A 12,345-nucleotide genomic window follows, 5' to 3' on the forward strand; every position below is an offset into this window, starting at 1 on the left:
CTTTGGGTGCGACAGTGCAGGTTACTAGAACTCCAGGGTAATGCTGTCCTCAAAAGGCTTGGATAGAAGTGGATAAAGTTTGGTGCTTGTCTTCAATCAACTTTAGCCTGAAGGAGCAGCAACAAAGCTTTGATTAGTGAACATGTCCCCTTTCTGTCTGCATCAGTCACATCACTGAAAGGCACTTTCATAGTAGTCAGAGCTTCTGGTCAGAAAGCCTGAGGCAGAACACAGTTGTGCCAATCACCACCAGAAATGCTGTCAGTGAACATGGCGTGGTGAGGTCACCACATGTGAGATGTTTGGGAGGTGCTGTCTGTGACGTGGCGCTGCGTGTGCAGGGTTCGGTGTCTGAAACCAAAATCTGCATCTGCTTAGTGCTGCGTGCGCTCACGTGTGTCTGTGCACGTGTGCGTAGATATGTGTGAACTGGTTTCCAAGCTTTAAGCCAGTAATGCAAGGAAACCAAAATCACAGGGCCTGATTTGCTCGGTGGTTTGGAGGGAACCACATCTTCTGAGAATTCTCCCCTTTGGCATACCAAGCCCAGGCATTTCAAACAAGACAACGATTTGCTGCGAAATGTGGTGAAAAAAGACACTTCTGCGTGATTGATTTGTATTGAGAGTTTGGATGTCTCTTTGTACCGTCTCCTCGGCCCTCAGTGTGGCAGAAGTGATTTGATCGCTTTACCCAGGATGTATCTCTCTGTCAAATCCAGTTCTGATCTATTAGCATCCTTTTGTGAATGTGCCTCCTGTGACAGGTCATTTTTATCCTGCCTTTATCATACATTGAGAACATTTTCCATTTGGATTCCTGTGAGGATGGTGAGATTTGCCACTTTCATGAGCTTAGGACTAAGGTGAAGTTCACGGTCCCTCCACACCGAGTCGTTAATAGCCCAGAGGAGCTGGATGGAGATCACCAAATAGAAAGTTGTTACTACAGGTAACCCACGAGAAAATCTCTTCTCTTATTTCTGTTACAGTCTTCTGAGTGTTTAATAGCCAAATTTTTAAAAGGTTATTGTAGGGTATAATCTGCTATCCCTGGCCTTACGTAAACAGCATGACTAACAGCGGCACAGAAACCCCCTGTCAAAGTCAATTAATTTGGGAATCTGGGTACGAAAAGACACAACTTGACATGCTGTGTTTCAAGAGGATTAAAGACTTGCACAAACCTGAAGCAGCATCCAGAATCATTAACTGATGGTGGATTTTCCAAATACCTGAGTCTGGATTAGGTACAAATATTCCTCGAGTATCCATGTGTTAAACAGTGGAAAGTTTTTAGTCTTGTGCCGCCGCAGGATAAGAAGTTGGGTTACTTCAGCATTTTAATTTAAAGTGAACAGGAGCAGAATCAGGAAAATGATAAGGTAATCCACCAGAATAAAAAAAATAAATATTTCCAATGTATTTCTCATATCACTGATGGAGCGTTTAGACTTCGTGCAATCAATCTGCATCTCTCAGGCAGGAACCTTCCTCCCAGAACTGCAGCCATCCCTCAAGACTGAAATTGCAGCTGTGCATGGTCTCTCTCCATCGTTCGTTCAGGAGCCCCTTTGGGGCCATCCAGACTTTCCTTTGTTTTGGTGAAATGGGGTCCTGTACCAGACGGCCAGAGCTGAGAAGTGGGACAAACCAGAAGGTGTAGGTCGTGGAGCAGTAAGGAAGGGACCTGCGAATGAACTTCAGGAGACCTGAAAAATTAAACAGCAAAAGAATTTGGATTGACCACAAGGAGTGGTTTGGGAACAAATTACAGATGAGTGGAGAAAAACTGGAGGAGCAGCTGGTAAACGTTAGGTACGAAGCTCGTGAGGAGGCTACGGGTCATTCTGCTGTTTCAGTTTCACAGTGTCACATTTGCTTCGAAGCTTTCAAAGAGAAACTCTGCTTTCCTTTAGTTGCAAATAGGCTGTACGGAGTATCTTGAGTGTGTCTGGCAGCTATCAGAGCTGACTAACCTTAATGAGCCCTGTAGTAAGTATGCGCTCATTTGAACTCAGCAGAATCTGAGCACTCGGGCTTACTTTGGCAGACACTTGCTCTTATCACCCGCTGAGCTTGATATTAGCGCAGTCCTTTGGCCTGAAGAACAGGGAATTAGGGACAGCAATGAAAAACCTTTTGAGGAGCTGGGTGGTTTGCAGCTACTAGGCAAGCAACTGGTCCACTGGAACTTCATCTGAATGTGCTGTGCTTGGCGTGTTTGTTTGGACTGCCTTGCCTTTCAGGGAAAACCGAGATCCCATTTCCCAGCTGACTAGTTTCTTCAAGTATGGCAGTTGCCATGACTTTGAAACGTAATCTCTGTTGATCTGCAGTAGCTTGACATCAGATGCCCAGCTTCTTGTTTGCTGAGCTAATAAAAAAATCATCAGCGGTTTGTCCTTCCATGAGGCTTCAGCGGCTGCAAAAGCAGTTAAGAGTGAACGAGCCAACTTTGCCCTGCTCCTGTTGATTTCCTATCGTACAGGCTATTAACTTTAAGAGACTGGTGGCGGGTTTTTTGTGGCAAAGCCATTACGGGGTCATGAAGACTACAGACATTTGTACTTCTGGGTGCAATTAAGGTGAAGGCTTACCAGGTCTTAGTTGTGTTGTTTTAAAGTGGCTCTTTTGCACTGACCATTTCTTCAGTCCTGACTGTGCTTAGGAAAGTGCATAAGGATTGCTGCACAACTTAAGGATTCAGGAGATTGACTGCTTCAAACCTTTAGATTTACCATCCATTATTAAGCTGCCAGCATGAGCTCACAGTGCCGAGGTCTGCGTGCCCAGGATGGGATGTTCATTAGCCACTAGAATTTTGAATAATTCTGCATCTGTTGAAATCATGGAGAATCTAGCCCAAGAGTGTGCTTAAGCTGCTGATGAAACAATTGGAAGATTCTCCAAAAAGTAGCAATGAAAATAAATTTGGTCCTATTGATAGGTTTGGATTTAATCCTTCTTAATGTTAGAGAGAGATCCTGATGAACATTGGATTCAGGAAACTTTCCTAAAGTAAATAAATTGTAACTGTGCCTAAATCAGTACATTAACTTGTTATAGCAATGAAGGGGTTAAAAATAAAGCTCCAAGGCATTGATGTGAACCTTTAGTGCAGACTAATTGCCTAAGAACTTGCTTTTGTTAGCTAATGCATGGACAGCCCTGGTCGGGAGTACCCGAGGGCAGGACAAGGACAGCCGTGCCTGTGTCGTGTCACTTTGTGTCCGAAACCCAAGCTGGACCCGTGAAAAGGGAGTTCAGTCTTCATCTCAGAGAAACCTTGCTCTCTTCTGAGGCTGCTAATAAACACAAATTAGCTGGAGGGTCTCGACTGGGTTTTGGTCCCTCGAGGATGCTGTACCTGCAGGCGCCAGAGATCGAGGGATCTGGGTCAGGATCCTGCCTCCCGACGCTTCCCTCGGTGCTCCCAGCTGAGACCTGAGCTAAGCCCACTCCTCCAGATGCGCACTGATCAGCTCTTACTCACAAGTGTTGTCTGGCTGACTTCAAGGAAAAATTAAAAACCCACCCTTTTAGCAGAAGAAATTAAGTTTTAAAGGTACCTTCTAAAATGTACAGTCTGAGCTCAGGCTTGTGTGGGTTTAGACCAGGGTGTAAGTTCCTCTTGAACAATCAATGTAGCTCAGTCCCGACTTGGCCAAAGCATCCAGCTCTGGCATCAGTTAAATATTTACATTCCCCTCTTTTTATATAAATTGTGCTCTATTAGCATACGTCTCACAGTGTATCCTTGTGCTTCAGCCTCTTTATAAATTTGGCAGTTTGTACATTAATCAACATCAACCCATGTGAAATCGTAGGCACGAGGTGGAAGCCGTCAGATGTGCAGCATTGGCTGTTCCATCACAGGCAGCCAATAAGTCATGTTGCAAAGTGCGCCCTGTACCAGGAGGATACGGTATAAAATGGAGCGTGTTTACGCTACGGAGACTTCTGTGTATTTAAGAAGTAATTGTCTCAGGTCCATTCATTAATTCATGAGCTGACATGGGTACATTTTTCCTCCCTGCAACAAAAATAATTATAAAGCTCAAAAAATAATAATGAATTTGCACATGGCAGCCTTCTACTGTAATTTTCTTCACAAGTTATAAGGGTTTAATTGTAGTTTGTAGTAGCCTTATCCAGTTCAATCACTGCTGGCCCTCAAGTGCTGAGGTGCAAGGAGTTACAGTGTGCTGCGTTTTATGGTGCATGTAAATGATTTCTTGTTTGCCCTCCCTCTTCTTGGCTGGGTTTGCCTTTTTTAAAGCTTTTGCGGGTGGATTTAGTGCAGTGGCACTGATGGAAGCCAGGAACAAGCAAGCAGGTGCAATGCAAAGCCCTGCCCAGGCACTTCATCCTTCGTCTGCAAACGCTTCTGTCCCAACCGTGCTCCTGTGGGTGCTGCTCAGTCGGCTGTTTGGAGAGAGAAATAAATGGGAACTGGTGAGCATGTTGTGGCAGTAGAGGGGCAGACCCCCCAAAATGCTTGTGTGTGGTGTTGATGCCTTCAGGAAAACAAGCTGCCGTAGAAGGTGCGGGCCGTGGATCACTCGGAGTCATCCAGGCTTTGCAAGGGAGCCTCTTCTCTTTGCTAGGAGGGATCTCAGCACTCTCCAGGCTCGGGACCTTTTGGGGGAGTTGTTAGGTAGGGAAAGCTCCATCTCAGGCAACCCAGATGTCGCTACCAAAGCGTAGCCCCCAGAAAGTGCCTAACAGAGAACATTGCCTCCCTGGACCCTTTCCTGCCATTCCTGGCACTGAAACATCTTCATCTAGCAGTGCCCCAGGACACCCTTCTCCATCTCCCTGCCCTCTTGATATGGGGATGGGGTTCTGTGACTCTTTTGTCTCTCTTCACATCCTCTTGCCCCAGACCAGCCATCCAGTAACTTCTTGCTGCCACTGTTAATTTTTTCCTTTTTTCTGTCCCAGTTACCCAGTTTCCTTTCTGTGGTTCCCACTTCCAGGTTCTCCCCTGTCTTTCTGCCAGCCTGAGCTGCTCAAAGGAGAAATAGCTGAGGGCATGGGAAAAAATCCAGTATTATTTCAGGTAGGTTGGGAGAGATGGGAAATCTGCATTTATTATGCAAATTCCCAACCTTTGCAGTTTTGCCTGACAAACAGCTGTGCTGTGCTGCCTTCCAGGGTTACTGCTACTGAAGAACACCCAGAGTCTGATACCTGTGTGCAGAAAAACCTGCTTTTATGGGCAAGAACACAATGCATTCCTCCAATATTTTGGTTCCACATCCCTTGCGTTTCAGACTGAGCGGAGTACAAATAATTCTTCCTAGAAAAAGATCGAGGTCTTGGGAGTTTGTGCAGTGCAGGATCACGCCCAGTCCACCTGAGCGGTGTTGCTCCCAGTAACAGCGGGCAGAGTGTGAGGGTCACGTCTGGTTGCAGTGCCATTGTAGCCCACTTCTGCAGTTCGTAAGCACAAAGGCTCGACTGTGAGCTCTGAACTGCTGGCATGTGGCCAACTGGCCATTTCTTTCCTCCATTACCTGTCATTAAAGCTGTGGGTTGCTCCAGGGTGCAGTGTTTTGCTCTTCTTAAGTGGAACTGTTAACGACCCAATTTAGAGCAACAGTGCACCCAGATTCCACAGTGACTTCTAAATCCATATAACATTAATGATAATCTGTAATTAATGGCTGCAATCAAAAGGAATTGTAGTTAAGTAATTAGAAATTTAGGATTAAAGTATTAGCATATAAAAAAGGCCTCTTCAAAACCTCCTCTGCCAAGAGATGGCTCTGATCCCATGGAGTAAAACAGTTTTTAACTGATGTGACCTCAGTCAGAGACCAAGTTACTACAAATACTGTGCTGACCTGGCTTGTGTAGGTCATAGACCACTGCCACAACATTTAAAGGTGTTTTAGGAGTTTATGGATATTCAGGAGGTAGCAATCACATAATTTTCTGATGATGTTGCCTATGATATTCCAGAATAAATCTTAACAATGATGTGCTTGAGAATAAGCTTCAATCTCCTGAGTAGATTTTTGTAATACTCTCCTTTTGGGGAGAGTATTACTGATATCCAGTAAGTACAAGAAACTCTAGTGACTGCCTTCCTATGAGCCAAAAGCTTTCCTGGCGTGTCCTCATCAGAAAGAGCAGCTCTGCAAGAAGAGGCGAGGCAGAGGTGTCAGGTGCATGCTGCCTGCCCTGTAGTCACAAACAGGGCGCCGTGCTTCTTTCTGATGATGCATCCTTAAATGGACTAATCCTCCTGTTTACCTCTAGCCCTTGGGAGCTTGAGGCATTTAGAAAGACTCCCATGTAGTGAGGCTATTCATTGCGTATGTGCTGGTGAAAGTGCCAGTAGCAGTGATGAGGTGCTCTGATAGATGGAATAGGCTGTGGTATAAATGAAGTTCCTAACAATTTCCAGCCCTGCAGTAAATGAAATAAATCATCCTGCTGCATGTCTTACTCTTGAAGTTGAAAATTAATGTGTTGTATATCCGAAATCCACAGAGCTTGAATTGTTCATTGGTGTTGCAGATTTCCCTCTCTCATGCCAATCATTAACCTACCCTAGGTTACCAATAATGATACACCACAGATAAATAACCGATAGACATGCCTGAGAGTTTTACAGCCTAAGAGTGTGAACAGAATTAACCGTTTGAAAGTTGTTAGCATCATGCACTCTCATCTCTACCCCTATCTGCATGGAGTCGCCCAAAGAGCTCCAGCAGGTCCTTTGCCAGCAGAAAGCACATTTTCTGACACAGCGATGACAACAGTTGTGAACTCTGCAGGAAGTGTCTGGTGAGATCTATCACTCGAATCTGCCTATGCAAGGTTTTGGCAGACCAAGCTTTGCCCTTTCAGCCATGGAGGATCGAGGTGGAGTAAAGCTGACTAGATAATGTGAAACATTTGAACTATACCTTTCATGGCAGTACATTCTCCTTGAGAGGCGCCTGCCTTGAAGAGCAGAAATGCTCTCCATGATTTCCCAACTTCATGCCAGTTTTGCCTCGTTCAGCTAATTGAAGCGTTTATGATTCCTCCCTGCTTTTGAAATACAGGAATTGTATAACTCAGACGTGTCTACTGACACACAGAGGTAATGATGTCAGGAAAATCAAATCCTTTCACACGTTAAAGAGATAAGCAACATTTCGGGTCTAGATGATGGAAATTTCAGGACGTGCCAATTTTTAAACAGACAAGAAAATTAGTAAATAATAGGTGGTGTCCATTACAGTCTGCAGAAAGTATGTCTAGATTTCCTTCATCACGTCCAGGGTGGGCTGTGGATGGGCTGGTAAGTGGCTGATTGCAAAACATCCCTTCCCGGGAGATCAGATGAAAACATGTGGGGAACTTACAAAGGAGCAGTGAAACAGAAAACACAAAAGGCATAAAAGAAAGATGAGGGAGATATGACTGAGAGGAAAAACAGCCGTGAGGCATATCTAGGAAGATCCTGGAAGAGATCAGTCAGGTAGGAACGAGACAGAGGGAAAGATGAAGCTTTGGTCTGGAATGTGCAGAAAAGCAAAAAACACCGAGCCCTTAGAAGAATTAGGTTTTGCTCTGTGTGATTCCTGTTTTCCTAATACTATATCCAAGTAGAATAGCTAAGAAGTCTGTTTTCTGAAGGTTTTTATTTCTCTCTTTAAGGTGCATTGGTGTTTCTAGTAGATCTGCTGCTACAAAACATTGATTGGCGATTTGTCCAAAATAGCTGTGCCCAAATCTGTGAGGTCATCCTGTCTTGACCCTCTGGCAGCGTGGGATAGCTCCACATTTGTACGTGAAGTCACGTCTTGCCCAATCTTGTTCGCAGTGTCTCGTGAAATTGGGCGTTTATGGCTTCCTTAGGCAAATTCCTTCATAGGGTAACAGATCTCACTGGCAGGAAGCTTTCCACACACCTTCAGACAGAGCCTGGCAAATGGAAAACTTCTTCTATTTAGTTTAAACATTCTTTTTGTATAGTTTATCTTATTCCCCAGACTTCGAACTCCTCGTTTGCTCTGAATACCTCCTTGCTCCTAGTGCTAGTCTGGGTGTTCTGCAGAGATATGAATTGCACACGTTGCAGTCACATTCAGATTTGTATCAGAAAAAATCACTTGCTCATGATTATATATGTAAATATATAATCAGGACATCGAGTGACCCGCTGGTGGGATGTAAAGTAAGACAGAGAGGATGCCCATCAAGAAGGCACTTTGAATTTTTTGTTTGTGTGTTTGAACTAGACCTATCTTCACCTTGGAGGTATTTGTTCCTGGCAGAGCTGGGATTTTCGCTCGGCACTCCTGAAGGAAGGCTGTCCCAGGCAGCACTGCTGCTGGGTGTGAACCTTCTGACAGCAGCCGTGCAGAGCTCGGCTGTTGCTCGTCAGGCTTTGCAAGCAGAATATCCATATTCTTAGACTTATTTTGCTCTCTGCTTTGTTTCCATATAACAGATTTATTCCCCATTACAATCTCCAGTCACTTTTGGGTTTGGTGTCATCTTAGTTATCTCCCTTCTTCCTGTTTTGACTTATATTCTCTTTACTTCACATTACAAATGCATCGCAGGGAGGAATTAATTAGCCTGGGCACGGGGCCTGGATCATAATCTCGGTTCTGTGGCCAGGGGAGGAGGCTGCCCCATCCCTCCGAGGGGTCTATACGGGTGACAGTACCACCACTGGAGCACTGAGAGGTGGTTGCTCTGGTGAGAAAATGAGGCAGCAGTGTGTGCTGGTGACAAGACTGAGCTCTGTAGTTTTTCTTCAGATTTTGGTAAACCTTATTGAAGTTTATGTAATCACAAAGGCTTTAAAAGGACCGACTTGTGTGAAATTCACTCTGCACTTAGGTAGTATTGTAGTAAAATCAGATATTAGCTGACTTCTCCGTGGGGAGTGTATCTGATCTGAATACACTTTATGGCTTTTCACAGGAGTTATAATTGACTGTCGTGATTTCTCAATTCACTTTAGACCACGTTTCTTACCAGTAATAGAGATTTGAACAGATACTTACCTCTCCAGGGTTAAGGATAAGGTTCATCATTCATCTGGAATGTTTTAATCTATAAATAAAACCTTAACGGGATAATGGCTCTCTCTGCTGATCGCATTTCTCAGGTTGACTTTTTTCCAGACAAATCTTCTCGTTCAAATAGTTAAAGCAGAAGACACTTTTAGCAGTTAAGGATTAATTGTTAAACTCCAATTGCAATATTAAGCAGATTCTTTTTTCTTTATTTAATGGTGACAGGGAGTGGACAGGCCTGTTCCAGTGCTCCGCATGCAAGCTGCTGTGTGTAAATGCTGTCTGAGGGATTTACAGGGTGAAGGGAACAATCCGTTAGTGAAGGTTTAAGGTCGGGTGTGTGAGCGAGGTGAGTGGATGGGCCATTGCCCAGTGGATGCTGAGCACTGGTTGTGGGGGGATTAGCTGTAGGTGTCTTGCATTCAGTGTGACCTTCTTGGTGCTCCAGTTCTTTGACCCACTAGCACACACGGTGCATTCCAAAAGGGAAAAAATCCTACTCATTCCCAGTCTGTTGTTCTAAAGCTGTTTCCTCTTGGAAGCATTGTTACTGAGCAAGGCGGAGCAGGAGGTTCCAGGGGATGAATGAGTTTGCTTAGATGAGGCTCTGATCCTCTCCCATCGGTGACTCCCCTCTCTCCATGGGCTGGCTGGGAGCTCACCTTCCGCACTTCATATTTGGCCTGAAGGTTGTAATGTAGTTTTTCCAAGGAGAGGTATTGCTGCTCTCACTTTCATGCACTGCAGTCCTGAGTCATCCCAGTTGGAAATTAAACTCATGCACGTCCTCTGGACTTCTTTTCTGGAATGCTTTTGGTTTCTTCATTAACTTTGATTCAGTGGTATGTTCCCATGCTGTGTAGCTGCTCTGCGTGTTCCTTTCAGTCAAATAAAATGTTTGCTAAGAGCACAGTAATGCTTTCCTCTTAAATGGGAGCTTTAATTCAGGAATATCAGAAAATTACCAGATACCAGCCTGGAGAACTGTTCACAAATAGTAAAGTTTGGTCTTCTAATGTGGTTTCTTCTGTAGATCAGATGATGGATGTCTGCTCAGTGAGTTCCACGGTCATGTTTCCAAAGCCTGTTTATGAAAGCATTAATATAAACACTCTGGAGTTTTAAATAGCAGAATATTTTATTTGGTCATACTAAAACTTGAATGACATAACCCACTGCTTGGTTGGAGTTGTGGGTGCTCTGTGGACGTAAGAGATGAACCTGTTTGGTCTCAGTGGGGGGGTGTGAGAGGCAACAATGCCTCCAATCCCTGTCTGGGAAGGGTTTCATCATAAGCCTACAGGACCTGCCCCGTTTTTTGGGTAGGAGGGATGGAAGGGCAAGGGCCCAGGGGAGGCGTAGGAGGTGGAGCATCCCAATCTCCGGCAGGTCCTGATCTGCATTTGGCACACCAGTTATTTGTCACTTACCTCACATCTCCACTTTAGCCTCAGAGGAATTCCTGGCACCGTCAGCCACGGTGTCCTGCTGCCTGGGTGATTGTGGTCACCATGAAGGTGATAGGAGCACTGAATCCATTTGGTGGGGGGTGATGTGGTCCCTAACATTTAAGTTAGGTCAGCTGTTAAAAAGTAAAGAATGAGGAGGGAGGGACCCAGTGGGCCAAAATCTTAGCTTGTGTAAACAGGTGTCACTGGTGACTTCAGAGTGATGCCACTTTGTGTGGGCTCAGGATCTGTCCGCAGCAGTGGGTTTGTGCCCTGCCTATCTTGCAAGCCAGGGACCATGTTTGAAGGTGAGTTATAAAGCCTTCAAATTCGGTGTTTACACTGGAAATACTTGGCAGGGTCTTAAATAAGCAGCGCTACCAGGTGGGCTTTTAAGAACGGCGTATTTATAAAAGTGTAGCGGCTGCATCTGAACTGAACCCCTTCATGCGTTTGTATGACTTTGTGTTTACAATTTTCTCTTGATTTTTTAATGAAATAAAATAGTTGCCAACTGGTCAGATAAACACAGAACATTTTTGCATGTCCTTTCACTGCTGCAGCTTTGTGAGTGACATTGCTTTGTAGTTAAAAGCTTCTGGGAACAAGCTGAAGGGGTGGTGTCAAAATAAAAACAACGTGCTTCAATATATTCCTGTTCTCATCTGGGATCCTGCTGATCCCAGCATCCCGACTCTGCCCTCGCTGCACACCCATGGGACCGATGTTCAGATACGGGGAGGTATTTTATTGTGGCCTCTAGCTGAGGCTGGAAGTCCCTAACACCATCCTCTGTACAATTTCTTTGCCTGTTAAAAGAAAGGTAAAAATATAAATGAAGACTAAAGCCACCATTAAACTTTCTCTTGAAAAGGAAAAAAGTATCATAGCCGTGAGAAAACACTCCTGATGTTCAGATCAGCCTTTCTAGCCTGTGTTTACATGAGCCGTAGGGGGATTCTTTATACAAGTAGCCCTATTAACTTCAGCACATAAACTGTGTCTCTTCTTGTGCGCAGGGGTTTGCAGGATTAAAATCGCTTGTAAATGTTAATAGATAACATGTTCAGCAACCTCATGGCGTTGGTGTTTTTCTTAGCTGTAACGCTGCCGCGTCATTCTGCCTCTATAAAACTCGTGGAGAGATTTTAAGGTGGGCCAAATACATCTCAGAGACTGGCTACTTAATTAACACAAGACCTCACAGCGATGGCATTGCAAAACAAACTCCAGCGCTGGCCCCGTGCCTTTTTCCACCGCACTGGTTCTGCTGCCCATATGTCTCAGCTGCCAAACAGAGCATCGAGTGCATCTTAATAGCGGCTGTTCTTCAAGTAATTTTATTACTGTCACAGCGACTTTATAAATGCCTCTTACTCTCCTAATGATACAGACTCAATATATTGACAGCATCTTTCTTTTTTTTTTATTATTTTTCCCTTCCAGGAGTAAATTCATCCATCATTGCTGATTTCATGCCTACGTCATCATGGAACATTTCAAGTGAATTAGATAAAGGTAAGTGGACAGAAAAAAATAGAAAGATGTGAAATGAAAGGTGTGGCTGGAAACTGCCTGGTGGAAAAGGACCTGGGGGTGTTGGTGACAGCAGCTGAAGAGGAGCCAGCAGTGTGCCCAGGTGGTCAAGAAGGCCAACAGCATCCTGGCTTGTACCAGCAGTGGTGTGGCCAGCAGGAGCAGGGCAGGGATTGTCCCCCTGGACTGGGGGCACTGGGGAGGCCACACATCAAATTCTGGGTTCAGTGTTGGCCCCTCACTGCCAGAAGGGCATTGAGGGGCTGGAGCGTGTCCAGAGAAGGGCAACAGAGCTGGGGCAGGGTCTGGAGCACAATGCGCTGAGGA

General features: G+C 44.9%; 1 protein-coding gene across 1 annotated transcript in view; it reads left to right on the forward strand.

Annotated features, from left to right (window-relative positions):
* The first annotated feature begins 11,930 nt into the window (after positions 1-11,930).
* ROR1 (receptor tyrosine kinase-like orphan receptor 1) overlaps positions 11,931-12,345 on the forward strand; it is a 53,401-nt gene continuing 52,986 nt past the window's right edge. The window contains exon 1 of the mRNA XM_010135625.1: positions 11,931-12,000. Within this exon, the coding sequence (XP_010133927.1) occupies positions 11,958-12,000 (43 nt within the window). The 5' untranslated portion in view covers positions 11,931-11,957. The remainder of the gene's footprint in view (positions 12,001-12,345) is intronic.

This window comes from Buceros rhinoceros, unplaced genomic scaffold (genome assembly GCF_000710305.1).
Source record: "Buceros rhinoceros silvestris isolate BGI_N320 unplaced genomic scaffold, ASM71030v1 scaffold17534, whole genome shotgun sequence".
Lineage (NCBI taxonomy): Eukaryota > Metazoa > Chordata > Aves > Bucerotiformes > Bucerotidae > Buceros > Buceros rhinoceros.